Source organism: Heterocephalus glaber, unplaced genomic scaffold (assembly GCF_053883595.1).
Source record: "Heterocephalus glaber isolate CG9 unplaced genomic scaffold, H.glaber_assembly_v1.0 deba00001606, whole genome shotgun sequence".
Taxonomy (NCBI): domain Eukaryota; kingdom Metazoa; phylum Chordata; class Mammalia; order Rodentia; family Bathyergidae; genus Heterocephalus; species Heterocephalus glaber.
This window is the reverse complement of record NW_028258377.1, coordinates 5,903,540-5,924,471: the sequence shown is the minus strand read 5'-3', so window position 1 is coordinate 5,924,471 and position 20,932 is coordinate 5,903,540. Positions and strand designations below refer to the sequence as shown.

General features: G+C 39.4%; 1 protein-coding gene across 1 annotated transcript; it reads right to left on the bottom strand.

Annotated features, from left to right (window-relative positions):
- Positions 1–8,048: 8,048 nt before the first annotated feature.
- Cdo1 (cysteine dioxygenase type 1) lies at positions 8,049–20,112 on the bottom strand. Its single transcript, XM_004836175.4, has 5 exons — positions 19,539–20,112; positions 16,700–16,777; positions 14,226–14,380; positions 10,235–10,404; positions 8,049–8,785 (listed from the first exon to the last, which is right to left on the bottom strand). The coding sequence occupies exons 1-5, from the start codon at positions 19,706–19,708 to the stop codon at positions 8,756–8,758; spliced, it is 603 nt and encodes a 200-aa protein (XP_004836232.1). The 5' UTR covers positions 19,709–20,112; the 3' UTR covers positions 8,049–8,755.
- Positions 20,113–20,932: the final 820 nt, after the last annotated feature.

Sequence of the window (20,932 nt, the reverse complement as noted above, 5' to 3'; positions counted from 1 at the left end):
TGAACCTAAAACCAGGATGTCTCTCACCCTTTCTATCTCCCGCCTCAGTGGGGCATAGGTCTCTACCACAAAAGCCATAAAAGCGAAGCCCTTTCCATTGGACTACCACTGACAAAACCTCCCAACCCTCAAACTCCATAGTTTCTTCATCAGTTAGGGCTTTTGAAAAACAAAACTAAAACAAAGGCCAGGGTGCAGTTAAGAGAGCAGCCCCCTCAGAAATGCTTAAGGGAAATATCTGACCCCAAGCACTTAGTGATTTTGTCTGTTTTCTTTATTAGATAAGGGTATTTGACATATTTAATTTCAGTCTAGGGCCTTAGCTAGATTCCACCACATTAGGAAAATCTCACCTGTCTCTTGTTGCAAAGCTTTAATTCTAATAGAAGGGTTTTGACACAGGGGACTGATGGAGGATGTTTAGAGACTGGGGCTTTCTTTATAACACATCCATGAGTTATGTGCAAAGTCCTCTGTCTTGGAGGTGACAGGAGTGTTTCTAGAAATTTTTTGAGTGAAAGCAGAAAAAGAAAAGCAACTAGAATTGCATTTTAGAATTGGTATTGCTGGAGTAAAAAGGTGATGATGATTTAGTTGCTGTGCTCTTTCTTCTCATCCCTTCCTTTATTCACTTAGCAGATGCCTGTAGAGCTGCTATGTGATGGAAATCTGATTTTCCCTTTCCCCTTTCTTATAACAGAACCCTTGTTTTGCTTGGTGATCCCTGACCCACGCTACAAATCCCTTTGATTTGGTGGGACTGGTTCCAGCCTTGACTCCAGAAGCAAACACATGATGTGCGTCAGGCCAGACCTCACATCCTGCTGACCATAGTGAATGTGTCACCAAGGTGCGTGTGATGCAACCAGGGATCGTACATCTAAATTCCTTAATGCCTATGGTAAAACTATGAAAATAAAACACATCATATTGTCAAAATTGAAACTGAAAGTTCAGGTTGTAAGCTTGGCGATGTAGGGGGTCATCCTAACCACAAAGGCAGACTTTAGAGTAAAGAAGTGTGAGGAGTAAGAAAGAGTCCAAAAGACTGCTAGGACCTCTTTGTCTACCCTGGCTGATTACCCTCTGGACTTTGCAATGATATGAGCTTTTTTTTTTTAAGGTCAGTTTGGGTCACATTTTTGTCCCTTGCAACTGAGCATGTCCGATTGAAGTAACCTGGAATACTGGCCCCATGCCGCAGGGTATAGCTATGAACAGTGCCCCAACATTTAATACTTGTGCCCTATAAACTAAATCAGAATAAATTATAAAACCATCTCAGCCTTTGCTATGACATAATAATTAGTTGTATCCACTCAGGAAAAAACAAAACTATTCTGTTCCATCCAGCCTGAGTATTTTATGAATATATTTTTTTAACAGTGAAGTCAGAAACCAGTTGAGAGATTTCAGATGGGAAGCCATAGAGCCACTATTGCATTGGTCACATTCTTGGCTTCCTGTCCCTACTGATAGTTTTTCTCTTTTGCCAAAGGTCTACATGCTCTTCGCAGAAATGATGTCTGTTTTTATTTTTTTCATACCTATCTGTGCCTCCTTGGGCAAAATATTTCATTTATGTGTTCTTAAATGTTCTCTTCACTGAAATAGGGGAAGAAATAGCTGCTGTCTTGCATAAAAGGATCTATTTCTCTGATGAGATCATGAGAGAGAGAGAGAGAGAGAGAGATTTGAAATTGTAATCCAAAGTAAATGAAAAGATAAAAATTCAGATTTTCTTTTTTGGTGGTACTGGGACTTGAATTCAGGGCCTTCACACTGAGCTATATTCCCAGCCCTTTAAAAACATTTGTTTTGTTTTGCGATAGACTCAGGTAGGACTTGAACTTGCAATCCTCCTGCCTCAGCCTCTCAAGAATGTTGGGACTATAGTAGTGTGTCACCATGCCTGACTAAAAATATAGATTTAAATAATCTATGAAAATCATACCTTTACTTTGAATTGATAACCTTAGAGATGGTGATCTCCTGGCAAATGTTTAACAACAGAATCTCTGCAGGAAGAAAAATATCCCAATTGATAATGTTTTTTTTTTCCCCAATTGATAATCTTGACTAGTTTTCATGGTATGAGTACTCCCAATATGGCCGATTTTAATCCACCAAATTGCTTGCAAAATTCCTTACAGTCAGATACTGTGGATTGTATGAGCCTGCATCAGCACATTGCTCAGATACACTGGCTAACCCCACCTGCCTCAGCTTCTCCGCTTATCAAAATACCTGTTTGACTAAATTCTCACTCAAGTACATTTCGTCTTCATGATCTCAAGAGTATCAGTGTGTCATTCACATGAATCCTGTATAAAATCATTATAATCATACAGCTTTCCTTGAAAAATGGCTATGACAATTGTTCTTTGTGCCATGACATGCTTGACAAGGTTCTTGGCATTGAAGCCACATCAATCTTTAGTGGCATTAGATTATTTTCTAGTTCTATAATATTTCTACCCCTTATTTGCAAGGAAATATTCTGGTTGTTACATTTAGGTAAACATGGTGCATATAATTCTAGTATTAGGACATTTAGCTGTATATATTTTAAACTGATGACCACTTCCTTGAGCTTGTATCTCCTACAGTTTCTTTATGTCTCTTTGTGAATTATTCAAAACAGTAAACCAAGGGTAGGGGGTTAAGCTCAGCAGTAGAGCATTTGTCTGGCATATGTCAGTCTTGGATTCAATCCCCAGGCTGTAAGCCAATCAATCAGTCAATCAAAAACCAACCAACCAACCAAATGTCCCTCAGTGAGGTATGTTTTCAGACAGTTATAAAGCACACCTTCAGCAAAACAAAAAGCTCAGTGATGAAAAAAATGTCAAGAATACATCAACTCTGCTATTGACAGTAACTCAAGATTCTACAAGAAACTGATCACTAGATCTTACTAGCCATGGACTTCCTTTGGAATTCCATGGTTGTGATGTGTAATCTTTCTGTACGTGATAAACTTCTCACAGCATTGGAGCTGCGCACAACCTCAGTCAGCCAGTGAGCGGGATGGAAATGGCTGGATGGAAAGTGGGAGGATGTCAAGTGGCAGGCTCTGCACTACAGAGAGCTTTCAGGCAGGGCTAACTGGCTGAAAGGGGTAATCTGCTGTTACCTCATTCTCTGGGGCTTGTTATCTTGCTTTCTTGTGATAAAGAAATATAGCAATTGATATTTGTAAAATGACATTATGTGTATGGTATACATGGCAAATTGTAATGGTAAAAGGTTGAAAATGCCTATCAGTAAAAGGCCATTAGTAGAGGACTAGTTAGCTCAACTACAGTACTTTCATATAATGGAATATCACGTAGCCATCTTGCAAAAGAATGGAGTTGATTGGATTCTGAGATGGAAAGATTTTTTGAGTGCACAACATTGACTTTAAAATACTACTTCGATTATAAAAAATAGGAGAAAAAAATGAGGAAATTGGTATGCTGGGCTGAGGGTGTAGCTCAGTGGTAGAGTACTTGTTTAATATACACAAAGATATGGGTTCAATCCCAAGTAATCAATTTTTTAAAAAACCAGCATATTGTCTACCTTTAGAGAGGGAAACTGATTACCTGGGAATAAAAATGGAAAGCGACTTTGCACTAAGTCTTCCACATCTTTTGGACTTTTTATGATCGGTATATCTTATTTATTCCAACACATGAGGGAGGATCAGAAAATATGGTTAATATTTAAAATTTATTACAGTAAAAGACCCATTGCTATCAGTCCTCCTCAAAATACTTGCTCTTATGTTGAATGAACACTCTTATTCTATTGTTCTTGCCACTTTCTGAAGCAGTTCTGGAAATACTCTTTAGTGAATTCTTTAGTTGTGCCATCCTGGGTGCCCTGGTGTCCTCAATCATTTCAAAGTGTTAACCTTCTGTGGCCATTTTGACTTTGAAGAAGAGCCAGGAGTCACAAAGTGCCAGATCCAGTGAGCAAGATGGATGAGAACAGACCATAATGATTTGTGAGTCTGCCACTACTTCGGATGGCACTCAACAGCAGCATTCACCATATTTTGATCACACTTTGTAAAGACACTCAGGAAAGAGGGCTTCTTCAGAAAGTGGAAAGAATGATGGGATAATTGTGTTCAAAGTGAGGGGGAGTATTTTGAGTGGGATTGATGGCAATATGTCTGTTAGTGTAATAAATTTCAAACAATGTAAACACTCATCATATATTTTGATCACACCTGTACACATGCACAAACTTTTTTCCATATATAATATTTTTTAAAGAAAAACCTTGTGGTGGGAAAATATATATATTTATTTAAACTATTTGTAAATGTCCAATTCTGTGGCATTAATACATTCACCATCTATACCCAAAACATTTCATCATTCACACCAAAAACTCTACAGCCATTAAACAATAACTCATTTTCTCCTCCCATCAACCCCCAGTAATCTCCATTCTATTTTCTGTCTCTATGAATTTGCCAATTCTAGGTGCCTCAAATAAGTGGAGTCATATGATATTTGTCCAGGTCTTATGTCACTCTCTTACATAAATTTTTTTCTAAAAACATCTGCAAATTCTATAGGTGTGAAAGTGTGAAATTACTTTAGAAACAGAGAAAATAGATCTTGTGAAATGTGTGAATGTGCCTTGGACAAGGTAGCTCATACCTTGTTTCCTAGAAACTGCATTGTAACCTTTAAAAGGCTAACTAGTGGCCCTGTGTGCTAATGCTTGTTTAATCTCAGAAAATGAAGTCAAGTAGTCAGCATTCCCCATCTGTTTTGACTCATATATGGCTGCTTCACCAGAGCTCCTAATGACCTGCAGAAAGTAATCCATGATTACTTTCTTTTTTGCACTGGAGATCGAACTCGGCACCTTGCACTTGTAAGGCAGGAGGCGGAACCACTGAGCTAAATCCCCAGCCCCTACATGACTACTTTCTAAGATCTTGTGGAGATCTCTGTATGTTATCTTTCTGCAGACTCATCCTTTAACATCCAAAGATTTTCAGAGTGGTGCATGATCCAAAAGAAGGATAAGTACCACTGCTAAATAGTATAATTAATGCTGTTTTCTCCCATGGAATATACACAAAAGGCCTCTGTTCATTAACTAGTTTGTCTAAGTCTATGATTAATGAATGCACAACAAAAGATAAGTTCCTGACATAGGCTTTACTTAAAAAGTGATCTTAGAGTTGTCATATGTAATGAAAATAACATGTTATTTGATTTGGTGGCTCATAGGAAAAAAACATAGTATCAGGATACCTTAATACAAAATTATTGTGAAAGGGGTTGAAGCTCTTTTCCCATTTATTTTATAAATATTGAACACCTACTATGTGTCAACAGTAGTGTAAGGACCCAGAATACAGCAGCAAATGAAACTATGTTTCTATCACAGGCTTGCATCTTATTTGGATCTCAGAACCCATTTGAGGCCTTGATGCTGTCAATCCCTTGCTGCGTGTGCAAACACCTGGGTGACCCAAGAAAGTCCTGAACTCTGGGAGGAGCACCAGCACATCTGCTCCTGCAGGAATGTTGTCATGGGCTGGAGCAAGCAGGGCCAATCACAAGGGCAGAGGAAAGGGCAGGCAGCACTGCCAGCGTGGCTATCTGGCTAGAGCCTCGTATTCACAGGACCTTCAAGTTTACATTTTGCCATCCTTGTCACTCATCAGGTATTTATTACCTCATTTGTGTGTTAATACTGCTAATTATTAAATATTTATTAATTTATTATTTATTTAATAATTATTAAATATTATATATAAAATTTATAACTATACCATAATATTTTTAACATGGTAAGAGACACAAAAATGGCCCAGGCTTCAAATTTACCTTGTGTGTCATCTTCCCATTGTTATAACAATACATCTGAGAAAGTCAACCTAGAGGAGGAAATATTTGTCTCATGGTTTAAGAGGTTTCAATTCATGGTAAACCGGCTCCCTTGTAGAAGGGTATGGTAGAGCAAAGCCACTCACCTCATAGTGGCTGGGAAGCAGAGAAAGGGGAAAAACCTAGAGAAGAAGCCAGAGACCAAATACACGATTCACAGCCAGGCTCCCAGTAACTTGCTTCATACATTTAGGTCCCATTGTCTAATAATTTCATTTAGCTAATGAACTCATCAATGGATTAATTCACTTGACATTATTATAGCTCTAATGACCCAATTACTTCCTCAAAGCCCATCAGCTGGCACCCAGGCCTTCAGCACAATAAGCCTTTTGGGGACATTTTAGATTCCAACTATAATACCTCAAAAGGCCCAAATATAAAGACAATGCTTTAGAGAAATGTTGCGTGAAATCAAATCCTGTATCTACATCTTAGTTCTCTAATATCTTGGCTGCATATCATTGGTAAGTTTCTTCTTTTTTTTTTTTTTTGGTACTGGGGATTGAACTTGGGTCCTTGCGCTTGCGGGGCAGGCAGCGGAACCACTGAGCTAAATCCCTGGCCCAGTTGGTAAGTTTCTTAACCATGATCAATCTATCTGCATAGAGAGAGGAATTGTATCTCAGGATGGATTGTAACAAGAGCCTTCCCTGAAACTAATTTAGGTGAGATTAAGAGTTTTGGACTTTGAGTTGATATTACAATGGGAGACTTTGGAGAGCCAGGGATGGTGAATCTATTTTGCGTGCAGGATAGACATGGCTCACTGGGGGCCAAAGGGTAAACTGGGACAGGCGGGAGTCCTTCCTTTCCTCAACACATCCATATTCCATTCCCATTACCTATGAATATTACCTTCTGTAGCAAAAAAGACTCTACAGGTGTGACTAGAGGGACCTCAAGATGGAGATATTATCTAATCATGAGTCCTTAAAGTAGAAAAGGAGAGGGAAGACTATCTCAGAGTGATGAGATGTTGAAGGATTTAACCTGCCACTGCTGCCTTTAAAGTTAGAGGAAAGGGAAAACAGGAGGCTGGGAAACCAAAGCACAACAGATCCTACCCAGGACCTATAAAGGAATGTAGCCCTCATAATACCCTGGTTTTAGCCCTGTGAAATGGTCAAGACTTCTGACCTCAGAGCTGAAGGGTAATTTGTGCTGATTTAAGCCACTAAACATGTAGTAATATAGTAGCAGTAGAAAACCAACTGTCTTCTAATTCATGAAGTTTGCTTTTTAGAACTAAGTTTGTTAGTAGATCTGAACAACTTGCATCAATTGCCTACTTTGTAGTAAGGATTAAATAAATGTTGGTATTTTTCAAAGGTAGGAAGAAGCTAGTATATGAATAATTCTATGAGATAATATAAACAACACAACTAGGAACTATTTTTAAAAGCCTATAATTAAGTTTCCAGAGAGAATTCACTGAGATTATAACAGATATTTCTAAGGTAAGTGCATATAACTCAGGCAGCAAAATCAAATGCATGTGCAGCTCTGCAGGTAACAAAGAAAGAGATGAGCTAAGAGCTGGCTGTACCTGACTGGAGAGGTGGCACCTCTGAGGGGCAGACCCTGGTCTCACTGGTGACAATGAATATGTAGTATAGGCCTGCTATTTTCAGATACTTCAAACTTTCAAGAAATTTGAAATATTTACCTTCTTCTATAAAATTCCCTTTTTTCTTTCCTTTTTTTTTTTTTTTGTAGGGATCAAACTCAGGGCCTTGTACATGCTGGTAAGTGTTCTGCACTGAACTATATCCCCAGCCCAAATCTCTAATTTTTAAATTCTGGAAATCAATTCACATTTAAACACACACACACATACACACAATTTTCAGGCAAAACAGATCATGTTTATGAGCCATACCAGGGCCATAGGTCCTTGGTTGTTTCTTTTTTCTCATTCTGGGTATCAAACTCAGGGCAGTGTGTGTGTGTGTGTGTGTGTGTGTGTGTTATGCAATACTCTACACTGGAGCTACATGCCCAATCTGGCAAACTGCTTTTGAATGTAGTTTTTGGGCTCTCACAGTCTTACATCATAAAAGCATCTTTCACAGTGCTTTTGGTACTCTAAATCTAAGAAACAATGACTTTTATAAAGTTTTTCAAAAAGACAACTTCAAATTGAGTTCAAATCAAATTTTATTAAAATTATTTGGCAATTCCGGGAGCAGTACAAAGGTCTACGACCATAGGACGCATTAGACATGGGCTTGTTTTGGTTTACTGTAGGTTTGAGTACATTATATTTTAAAGTAAATTCCCTGCCTTTCAGCTCATTACCAAGAGAAAAATTGCCTTAAGTTTCTCTATTACCCATAGAAAAGGAATTTGTAAAATATTGAAAAAATAAAATCCAAAATCCAAAAATTCTCTTCAAATATTAAGAGCATACAAAGTATATTAAAAACATCTACATTTAGTCCTCCAGATAATAGAGCAGACAGTTGATATCTGGATTCTTGTTTATACTTACTGCTAATTACAGTTCAGAGACTAAAGTATTTCCAAAAGGTTAAAAAAACAAAACAAAACAAAATAAAAACCTCCTTGAAGCTCCCAGTATGGTTGCAGTGGAATTAAAGGATAGAACCAGAAGAGCACTTGATTTGGCCTTTAAAATTTCAAGACTTTTTAATGGTATTTTTTTTTTTGCAGTAGCTCAGGGCATTATTTGCTTATTAATGCCTTATCATTAGTATCTGTCTTACAGTAGATCTAAGTATTGGCTTATTTATGTGTATTACTGGACATCAAACAGTGGAAGGCCTTCTGGTCCAAGGCAAACATTCAGCAGACCTTATAGCAAAAAACTGCAGAGTTGGTGCTTCTTAATTGTTCTCCAGTGAACCTGAAGTTGGCTGTAAGACAAGATAAGAGAAAGCTGTGAAAGAATCTTCAACAAGGCATTATCGTTTGTTCAAAGTAGTCTTAATTTTCTGGCACTATATGAAAATTTGGCCATGGCAGTGAAGCCTTTTTGTTTTGTTCCAGTGATAAGGATATCTTATATTTCAGAATGTACAAGGTAAAGACATAATAGGGAAATAACATGAGAAAATTCTACCCTTGCTTCTCTCCAAGGCTGTGCTTTCATTAATAATCAAAGGGATTGTTTTCAGTCTCTTTTTTCATATACTGTCTACTTTTGGACATTCCAATAACTAAATAAAGCCCATTCCTCCCAAGAGCCAATTTATTTCACCAGATATAGAAGACAGACATATCACATTAGTGTTAGTTGGTTGCCTGATTACATTTAAGTGCAAATGCTTGTTCCTCAAGAAGAAACAGGGGCTGACTGGTGTATGGCTCACTACTAGAGGAACTGCCTATCATGCACAAGGCTACCACATACACACATACACACAATGCTAGTTAAGTCCATTTTCACTTATCTGTGATCTAAATAATATCATATCTCAGAGAAAAAGCAATCAAAACAGACAAGTTACATCAGAAGAGTCTCAACTTTACAAAGGCTAACTATGCAACTTATATGTGTTTCCCCAGCAAATTAGACCTAGTGTAAGACCGAGGGCCTTACCAAACGCTCCGAGGAGCTGACTGTAGTGAAGGACACCCGGGAAGGAACACACCAGACAAGATGGAAAGTAAAACAGACCTTTATTAGTCTGGCCAGATGGCACTCCCAAAGCCAAGTAGCTTAGAGAGGCAACTGGCTCAGAGGGTGAGGTCCTGTTATAGGAGATGCTAGAGGGGAGGTGGCAAGCAGAAACACAGAAGCAAAATGCAGAAGGAACTTTTACAGATTGTTCTTAAGATAATATGTTCAGATATGGAGTTGGGCAAGCATGACGGAACAATGCACACACAACAGACCTTCCTGCCACAACAACAAGCACATCCTTGGAACTCAATGTCTACCTGGTGATCCGTAACAGAAAGAGACAAGTTGGGGCCCTATTACAAAATGGAGTAACTGTTGTTCAGTCTCACACTAGGAATAGTAAGTCATAGCAGTAACATTTCTATCAAGTAAGATTTTACTCATTTCTCAAACAAAGAGAAAACATTTTCTTTAAGAATGAGCATACACTTTGAAGTTTCTCAATGATTAATTCTTTGTATCTAATTTAATGTTTTTTAAAAAATTAATTTAAATATAGTCTCCAAATTTTAAGAAATAATTATATATTGAGTCTTTCCCTGGAGTTAAAGTTCAGCTCATTCTTCAAGAGTGCTTCTTCACTTGAGGAATTCAAATATTTAAAACAGCAGGAGTACATACAACAGAATATTACTAATCCATAAGACATTTAAACCCAGAAGAGAGAAATTATACTTACAAATGGAGTCCTGATCCCAAATTTGCTGTGGAATGTCATGGTGACTTTGTTTTTATGTCCTGTTCTTTGATCAAAAGCATGGCATGTATCAAAAGGTGGACTGTAAAGGTGAAGGCTCACGGCAGGTTCTGTATGGCTGATATTCTCTACTCGATGTAAGCCAATGGAATCTGAACAGTATCACAAAGGGAAGAAAAGATGCAGGAGCTTAGATGATAGCTGAGGTTAAAAATTTGTTAATCATCTATGATTTTGAATAAATATGGAGGTATATGGAATTAACAGAAATTAGTTAGAATTTCTAGTTAAAATAGTAAGTGATGTGCATGCATTCACCTTTGCTCCTTCCTAAAAACCCCTTTCCCTTGCAATAAAAGAATTTTTTAAAAAGACACTGACATACAGAAGCAAAGAAAATAGGAAAAGAGAAAACATTAATAAAAGTGTGAAAGCTTGAAAGATGGATGGCTTTGCAAAGAGAGATAGTGAGATCTTACACGATTTGTGGGGAAATCCAGGAAGTAACCTGATTTGTATCTTGAAACTCTCAATTGGCTCAGGAATTGGCAGTGAAGAGAGAGGTAAAATACATTAACTGATTGGAAGCCCATTTAAGGAGAAGAATCTAAAATCTCTTTCACCAATTTTCCTTCCCTTTTCCTCCAGAAGACTGAGATCTATTCTCTGCAAAGAGTACAATCAGTGGATGAACTGGAGACTGGGTGGACACCAAGAAAAAACAGGTGCATTAAGTAAAACTTTAAGTAGTGAATAATAAGATTCCTGTTTTTCCCACCATCCAGGTGCCAGACAGGATTTTTTCCTCCAGGAAGAAGATGGGAAGCAGTTCTCAAGGCATTTTATTGCTCAAGCAAAAAGCCCTAAAGATACTGATATTGGGAATTCCTCACGGACAGGTCTCCACCAGATAATCAAAGTAAAATCTACTGACAAGTCCCATTCCTGTGTTCAGAGCTATCAATTAACTTTTTTGTCCCTGGTTTTTACACATTACCATATAATCAGATATTGGAGCTCGTTTCTAGTATGGAAAACAGACCACAGCTACCTGAAAAAGGCAACTTGAAACACAGGCTACTTAGAAGACTTTAAAAAAGCCAAACATGGGCCGGGGATTTAGCTCAGTGGTTCAGCTGCCCCCGCTGCTGCCTTGCAGGCGCAAAGACCAGAGTTCAATCCCCGGTACCAAAAAAAAAAAAAAAAAAAGGCCTAACATAGAGGCCAGGGATTTAGCTCAGTGGTGCCTCCGCCGGCCTGGCAAGCACAAGGTCCTGAGTTCAATCCCCGGGAACAAAAAAAAGCCTATCATGAATGTCCCATGAGAGATAAAGTCCTGAACAAGGGACCAGAAAGTAAAAGAGCTTTTAGAAATAAATACCTGAATAGCAGAGTTGGCAGAAAAAGCTGAAGGGGTTTAAAAAAAAAAAAAAAAAAGACATGTAGAAAATAAGACAGAGGGGGGAAAATCAGAGGAATAATTCAGAATTTTTAAAATCTTAATTTCAGAAACACCACTACAATGAGACATAACCCAAGAGTACTTCTTTGAGGAACACAAATATCCAGATTCGAAGAACCTACTGAGTACCCAGCCCAGTGAAGGAGTCATTAACCAAGATACATTACTGTGAAATTTTACAATACTGGGGACAAAATGAAAGCACCAAAAGATATTCCAAAAATTCCTAGAAATACAAATAGGTTTCATAGAAAGAGGTAAGAGTCAGAATGGCAGCAGGCTTTAGACATAAACTGGAAACTGAAAAACAAAAAGACTATAGTTCTGAGGGATGACATCTGCCAAGTTACAACCCATGTACAACTGAATTACCAATCGAGGTGCAGGAGCTGAATTCTGAGATTTTTTGAAGAAGAAAGTTTAGAAGCAGAAGACTTAGGTTCTAAAAGTGACTTGTAAGGCTATGTTTGAACAAGCACAACTTCAAGGATTTGCAGTAGTCCTTGTTTCTAAAAGTGGAACGCAATTCTCAGACCAGCAAATGCTCTGATTCTATAGCTTGCTGCTTTCATAATATATTGGCTTAAGGACAATTCTGAACAAATGTTCAATACTCCTAAGAACTGACTGTCCTTTATACAAATAATATTTTGTCTCTTCAACAGTAGTTATACACACCATTCAAGTTCTGGTGGACGATCTTGCAAGTAAACACTGCAAAAACAAAATGCCCATCCTTTGGCTGAGCCCAAGTCCACGTATGAGCCTTACTGTTATTCCCAGCATCATCATTCTTATATTTTGATCCTTGCCTCCTTTTCCTTTATGTTCATAGTGTACCCTCAGTAATACTGGGGTCTGTCTTGGTGATATTTATGAAGGACAGTTACATGCATGCTCTATGGACTTTTTGTCCAAACTTGATCTCCTTGCTCCATTTATCTCCTCTCCTCTACACTATGCTGCTGGTTCTGGCAGCCCCGATAGTTGGTTATCTTGCTTTCCTCTCCTACTAACCCCACCCAAGCCCACTCTTCCCCTTTCCCTCCCCTTTGACCCCATTCCTGAAGTTTCCACTCTGCAAGCACTGTGCCTTCACTCATGCTCTTCATCTTTCTTCTGTTCATTATCCATCTATGGCCTTAATCTGGGATCTGTACAAATCAGAGATTAAAAATTTGTGGGTTTTCAGTTATTTGGATAATTAGTCTACAAAAATATTTAGTACATCTCACTTAATATTTTATAGATTAGCAAAAAGTCAAATAAATAAAAACTAACATTTCTAGCTTCTATGGAAAAAGAAATGAGGATGATCTCATTGGTGGGTGACACCATTGTCCCCTTGGGTATCCTGCACACTCCAGTTCACTCATCTCACCACAGCCATGTCCCATCCTGCTTTACTCCTGACTGTGCAGGCGTGGCTTATACAAACTTCTGCAAAAAGCTTACGTATTTCTCAGTATCCAATCTCAGACTGACTTCAACTGAAGATCACTATTTTGAAAGGCTTTTGTCTTGATTGTGTATAGTACAGGCAACAACCTTGTTCTTGTAAATATGGCATACCTTATATATGGCAACTCTCAAATATTTTAAAGAATGAATTTTGAGTTTTGTACTACATAGAAAACTAGGCCTTGTGTTATGTGAACAGAGAGGAAAAAAAGCTTCTCACACAATCTGACTTTTGCAAGTGACTTGCATTCCTGACCTAATGATGTGATAAATTTAGGCCAAGTATCAAGACTAACACTAGACTTTAAGATGTATGACGAACTGGCACTGCCAGAAAAACATCTGCCATACTTTATTTTATATAATGAGTTTGCATCTTGATTAAGAACACGTGCTTTGGAACCAAGTTACTTGGGTTCAAATCCTGGCTGCTACTCAAAAGCTGAGTGACCGCAGAAAAGGTATTTAACTTTCCTATATATTATTTATCTCATATTTTATTGAGTTTTTGAGAGCGATACTGTCCCTTTTAGGTATATAAAAGCTAAAGCACTGCCTCTCCTGAGAAGCATTTACTTTTCTCATACCATATTTAGGAGAAAGAATGAATTCATATTTAGATATCTATAAATCATGAGGAAAGTCATTTAGTTATGCTGTATGCATTTTAGAAAAATAGAGACTTGCCAGTGTTCTTAATCACTTCCAGAACATTTCCTTACATTTTCTAACAAACAGACTACTAGTCCCAATTTGATCCCTTTTGTTGGCTCTACTAAATATAAATTCATATTATAGTCTAACTGTTCTAAATTTTGGCAGGTAAACGACTTTTCAATGGATGCTATCCTGCATACATATGTTTTATATAAGTTATTCCAACCAAGATTCGAAGCCTTGAAAAACAAAACCCACTGTGCTTCAGTCATTTCTCAAGTATTTTAAATTGTGACTCCATGGCAGGATCCACTACACATGTGTAAGCAATCACTATTTCAGATAAAAATTCAGTTTTCCCCACTTGTCCCTAGAGAAAGGACAGGATGTTACCATTGATGTAGGCACACTGGTTTTCTCTCAAGGTTCTTTCAGACTTCTTGGTCATCTCATTGGATTTTTTGTCAGGCCAGGCAAATAATGTCTCCTTTAGATTTCCTTGAAGCATTTTCAGAAAGCAGTGGGAATCCGTGTGATCATGAATACTGCTATTAATACACAAATGACAACGGAACTCAGTAGTTGATCTATTATCCAGTCTGCCCTGAGCTGATATCTACATACTGTCAGGAGGACATCTTCTAGGCCCAAATCCATTTCAGGTGGACTTTTAAAATGTTATCAATGTACAATTCAACATTGTTCATGGTGAAGTCATAAAATAACAAGTCATCAGTATCAAGTGATATGAGAGATTCAGGTTTCTTTTCTTTCCCTTTTCTTTTCTTTCTATTGGTGGCACTGGGGATTAGATACAGGACTTTGTGCATGCTAGTCAAGTGTTCTGCTACTGATCCATGTTCCCAGCCCCTTTTATTTTGAGAAAAGTTCTCACTAAGTTGCCTAGGCTGGCCTTGAACTCACTATCTTTCTACCTTAACTTCCCAAGTAGCTGGTGACAAGCATATGCTACCATAGTGAAAGGGGGCACAGTTCTGATGCATGCCCATAGTGAAGAGTAGTTAATTTTTAAAATGTTGTTATACTAATTTGTTAATAAAACCAGCAACCTTTTATCTGCTTCAAAATCTAGCCTTTGGTAGCTCACTTAAGCTGAGTTAGAATTCGATTATGAACATATCTTAGAAATGGTGGAATGCTTGCTTAGTATTTAAGCCCCTGGGTTTGATCCCCAGTACCACATAACAAAACAGTAAATATAAAAACAAAAGTACATTAGAGAAATTTTTAAAAGAATAAAGATAATTATCTATAGTAACTGTACACACTGAGAAAATTACTTAGTATATTATTTAGTGGGTTTTTTTCCCCTATACTCTTTTTCTTTTCTCTTTCCTTTGGGGGCTGAGAAAGATGTGTATGCATTTTATCCCCCTAAAATTATACTGTACAGTATATAAAATGTTAATATTTTACAGTTTAGAATAGCCAGTCTGTGGTTATCTCTCAGTATTGGTGGGAGAAAATAAGCTGTATTTGATCTTAGAATAAATAGTACAGTGGACCTCGAGTTAAAGCCAGCCTGACATACGAACAACTTGGGTTATGACCAGAATTTTAGTTTTAACTTATGATGAAAGTCTTGAGTTATGACTCAAATGCCAGCCGCTTGTGTTTCCAGATGTCTCAGATACTTTAAGAGTTCGGGAAGGAACATTACAACATCCTTTCCTGTGTGGGGTTAATTGAGAAATCTTGGGCCAGTGTCTCTCTAAGGACACTGAGATCTGTCTGTACAGGAGAGAGACTGTGAAGGCTGTGTAGAGGAGCCTGAGCCTTCAATTGACCAACTTGAGTTACAACCAGCCCTCATGAATGAATTGAGTTCATAAGTCAAAAGTCCACTGTATTTAGGTGTATGAAGTAGTATAGGGATGATTAATATATATGAACTTGTATATGGCCAGACTTAGTGGTACATGTCTGTAATCCTAGCACTTGTGATGCTGAGGCAGGAAGACTGCTGCAAGTTCAAGGCCAGCCTGACACAGCAAGACCCTGTCTCAAAACAAAACAAAGAACAAAAAAACTGAACCTGTATGTTTTTAGCATTTATTTCATATGTTGAATTCTATTAACCTATATATGTATCATAAGACCTTATTTCCTAAGTCCCTAGAGCCTGGCCTATCTAAGACCCTAGAGCCTGGCCTATCCTTGATAATCTGCTCACAAATAATATTCAATGAATGAGATAAATATACTTGATAGAGCTAACTATCTAAAGCCTTAAATATTTATTTGTCCTTTCCCCATCAAAAATAGATGTGGATTATTGTTCTGTATCATTCTCAAAAACTGAGAAGAATCTTTTAAAAAGATAATATTCAATTGAAAATAAGACTGGCAAATGCACAAACTAAAGAAAAGGAACCAATTGTTAAAGAGTCAGTTTTAGTTTAAGTTGCATTCAAGGTAAAAAAGCTAAATAATTAGCTTAAAGTAGGAAGAAATCCTCTGAATTTGTGAAATGTTTTTCCAGCTCCAAATCTGGTTTGGTCTTTGGTCCCACAATTATTTACACACCTCAAACACCACAAAGGTCAGGCTCAAACACAATTCCTTAAAAAGTTTAACTCCATAGAAGAAGAGGTTAAATTAAGTGACTATTAAGCTCTATTGATTTACTACTCATTTTGGGAACTGGTTTTCATGTACACAGTAAATATCTGAACCCCTATGCTAATTCCCATGGGAATTTTTGTTGGGATTGGAGGACAATGTGAAGTAATAATTTTGAAATGTGACCTGTTAGTCCTTGCAAAATTAGTGGCTAGGCTGGCACTGTGTACTTTTCATCCTCTGGGCCAAATGCACTACAGAAATATCTGGAATGGTTATGTTACCTGCCATGTCCTTCACCCCAACACAGAATCATCAGGTTAAATTTCCCATTTCCTTGATCCACAAGATTTCGGGTATACCTAGAAAAGAACAGATTCAGAAGTTCAAATTTGATTGCTGAAATAAGGATTAGGAAAAATAAGTGTTACAAAGCACTACACATCTAGAAATGTTAATAGTTCTATCTCTAAGCAACTTTGAATGTGGTTTTGTAATTAGAAATCCAGCACAAATGAAAAATATTTTTTACAATTGATTTTTGACCTTTCTGTATTTTGTAGATTTTGTTTTGTTTTGCTGGTCCCTGAATGATGACAAAGACCTTTCTGTATTTTTAATCACCACATAGCAGCTCAGTTTTGACCAGTGGTGTAAAAACATAACAAGAAACAACAACATCACAAAAAACAAATTCCATATTTCTATGCCAGTTATCAAACTGATTAAAAAAAAGTTTAAATTTCTCATGGAAGGTACTTGTAAAGCATACTACTACTCTAGGGAAGAATGCTACTGTTGTCTTGAGCTCTGTTCTTCCCTGTAGCTAAACAGGACTGGAGAAACAAGGTTTCATTAAATAGCTCTTCTAGAATTCTCTGTAGTTTCACTATTAAAGCCCAGACACAAACCACATTTAAAAGCAATTATAATGAAAAGTTCTCCACAAGTGAGGTGGGGGTTGACCCAAGTACCAGAACAAAGGCTTCATTAGGGAAGAACAGTAAACAAGAGAAATCAATAATTGGCCAAAAAAAAAAAAAAAGAAAAAAGAAATCCAAACCAAAACAGCTATCATAACCATACTGTCACTATACTGGGTGGGAAGGATTCAACTTTAAAGTTCTTGTTGGTCCAACAGGTAATACTGTTACTGTCTAATCAGCAAAAGTTGATAGTTATGACATCCAGTCAGGCCTGGCCAACCTGTAGTCCATCTTTTCTTTTTTACCCTGTTTTTAAAAAGTGTTATAATAAAAATATTCAAGAAAGGAAGTTGTGTTACTTATATACATTAACTATATATATTTTATATGTGGCCCAAGACAATTCTTCACTCAAAGCAAAAGAAGAGGTCCACAAGAAAAAGTGGACACAGCTGAGCCTGTTATTTTTAAGGAAAAGGATCAGTACTGCAGTTTTGGTAGTGTTCATTCACTTGGTCATCTGTTAACACCTGCTTCATTTGCCCCTTCTGTCCCTTCCCATCCCTCCCCTCCTTCAGGGCCAGGTGCCTACAGAGCATGATCCTTGAGGGAGTTGTTTAGTAAATGCTTTTATCGGTCAGTTTTCCTCCTCACTTTGTGACTCTACACAGCCTTTAATTTATAGTAATCTGGGTTCGTACACCAGGATCTTTCTTCTTTCTCTGCCAGTCTTAGGGTTACCTCTTGTTTCTCTCTGCCTTCTTCCAGAGAATTTACTGTCTGGCCCACACTGGCCAGCCATATTCTGTGGAACACATTCTCTACTGGTTCTATGTTGCACAACACCCCCCCTCCACTTCCAATGCCACAGAGCAGCAGTTCCAGACACCTATATTCTATGCTGTAATATGATAGAATTTCTGCTCTTCCATCTCACTCCCTATTTACCTGTCCATGCTGGACTATACTTGGACCATACTATTATCTTAATGAGTTGTGCAGCTCATTCAAAAGCAAATGCAAGGCTCTGGTTCTAAAGATTAAGATTGGTGACAATACACCCTGGTTAATTAATTTCACTTAGCCAATACTATAGTCAGATATATACTGTAATAAAGCTATTACAGTGTCATGTGTCCAGAGGAAGTTCAATAGTGATCTAGAGTATGGGCTTCAGAACAATTAGATTTATTTGACCCTGATAGAAGTGAAGCCTTGTTCAGTTTATTCACCCTCTCCATTTCCCATTTGCCAACTAGTCCCTGCTTGTAAAACAGGGACAAGAATGGCAGCTGGCTGTGCTGTGTGAAGTGACTGGAAGGAGTACCTAGCCCATAACAAGTTTTCATTTATCTGGAGCAAGTGCAGAACAAATTTAAATGCTAGATTCTGGTAGCTTATTAACAGAGGACCTGCCCAGGAACTGAGCTGATAGGAACCAAAATAAATTCCGAAAGCCTCTTTCCAAATAAAAAATGAGGCAGTGGTCTTCCAAGTATATTACAGATCCATGCATCTTAGGATAAGAGTAAGCCAATGGTTTGGGGACTGAAAAGACAGAAGTGTGCTTAATTTTCGAACGCTGATAGTGAATTTAAATAAGCCCACAGTCGAGGAGGCTAAATCGGTTTGGAAGTGCAAACAGCAGAAACAACCGAGTAGTAGCAGTTGACAAAACCAAGACGCTATTTTACATTGGGAAAATGCCTGTTGGAAGGTGCTTGGTTGCCAGTGACCCAAGGCATAGTGACGGAGAACCGACGTGGGGAACAATGTGCCCCCACCACCCCTTTTTCTCGACAGCGGAGATGTACTTCTGTCTGGAAGCACCTCCGCTGGTACAACCAGTCAGGTCCTCCAGGAGACAGGCGGGTAGGAGCCTGGGTCCAGCTGCGGGGTCTCCGTGCACCTCCGACTTTGGGGTCGGCAGTCGCTCGGAGAGGAGGGCATCGCTCCTGAGGCTGGGAGCGTTAGTGTGCTTTGCAGCGGAGTAGTTTTCGGGTAAGGGGGGAAGAAAAACCCTTGGGCGCCGGCCCTCCTGCGAGCAGTGTCTGGCCAGTGGCGACAGCAAGATCCACCTTGTCTAGGCGGAGGCCTCGGAGCCCACGGCGCAGGGCGCCATCCCCGCGACCCCAAGTCGGGGTGCGAGAGGGCGGGCGCGGCGGGCCAAACCCAAGCGAGGCCGGCGCGCTCTCACCTGTACTGATCGAACTTGGCGTACACCGCCCACTCGGCAGGGTCGCTGTCGTAGGCTTCCAGGACGGCATGCACCTCCTCCACGTTGACCTCGTCGCCCGCGAAGAGCTGGTGCAGGATGTGGACGAGGTCAGCCAGGGTCCGCGGCTTCAGCACCTCGGTCTGCTCCATGCTCTGGAGCGCGCGCGTCTCCCGCCGGCTGAGCGGCAGCAGCTGGGCTAGTGGAGCAAGCGAGGGACCCTTGCTGCAGGCGAGACGGCGTCACACACGTAAACCCCACAGATACTCGGGGCCAGAGGTACGGAAAGCCCGCGCACAGCTGCCGAGACACGGGGCTCTCGGGCAGCGCGGCGATGCTGCAGGCAGCCGGGACCGGCTTTGCGCACAGTCGAAAGCTGCGAAATTCGTGCTCCCGGCCTTTTAAACCCTCAAAGTCCGCTGGAACGTACCAAGGCCCTGGGGGTGGCCGGGGCGTGGAGCAGCCCGAGCAAGTGGCAGAGGCGGGGCGGCTCCCCGTGCTCCCCTCGCCCGCCGGACAGCGGGTCGGCACCCGTCCCAGGCTTCTCAGGGCGCCACCTCCCTGTGGGGCTCCTGTACGGGGACCAGCAGAAAGGGTGGGGTTTCTGCGGGATGCGGACGAAGGAAGGGGATTGGGGGCCCTTTCTTTCCAAAAGAGGAGAGGAGTCCTGAGACGCCCCAGAAGGTTGAAGATGAGTCCACCTCCAGGGTAGAGAGCCACTGTTTTATCCTTAGGATCTACTGATTATATACCCCAGGCCAAATGAAAACGAAGGGTTTTTTTGTTTTTGTTTTTAATGTACAATAGTGTTAAGTCCGTTTTAACAGGAGAGTTGGGGTTCTGGTTAGACTGATGAAACAATGGAAAGCCACGTATTCCAGGCTTGATTTTAAAGTCAAACATTGTCTGAAGACGTCCAGAGCCAGGAACGGTAGCACAGGCCTGTAACCCTAGCCCGCCGAAGCAGAAGGATCATGAGTTCGAGGCCAGCCTGAACTATATAGCGAGATCTTGTCTCAAAAAACCAGAAAGCTCCAGTGCAGAGAATCTAATGTTTCAATTGTTGGTGAGGTGGCTTTTGGGGGATAAAGAGATAATTTATACAGTAATTTGAATGCAACTATGGATTTCTTCTCATTATAAATGGATCCAGGGAATAAATTGGGTTTACGATTATTAAAGGTCGAGTTCCATCAAAATGGTCTGGTTTTTTCCTATGTGCCCCTCCCCCACTATATAAAATACAGTTTAATTGTACCACAATGTCATATTTTAATGTACTAATAATGTTGTTAAGGAAAAACAGCAGCTCAATCGCCATTATTCAAAAAAGAATGCAGGTAGAAATCATTCTACAGCCGGCGTGGTGGTGGGTG

What these genes read in the sequence shown, in the direction of transcription:
- Cdo1 (XM_004836175.4), bottom strand. Translation starts at nt 19,708, where the DNA reads ATGGAGCAGACCGAGGTGCTGAAGCCGCGGACCCTGGCTGACCTCGTC. An exon ending in GCCAAGTTCGATCAGTACAG is followed by an intron (nt 16,778 to 19,538) that starts GTGAGAGCGCGC and finishes GTTCTTTTCTAG; the next exon opens with GTATACCCGAAATCTTGTGG. An exon ending in CCAGTGTGCCTACATCAATG is followed by an intron (nt 10,405 to 14,225) that starts GTAACATCCTGT and finishes GATACTGTTCAG; the next exon opens with ATTCCATTGGCTTACATCGA.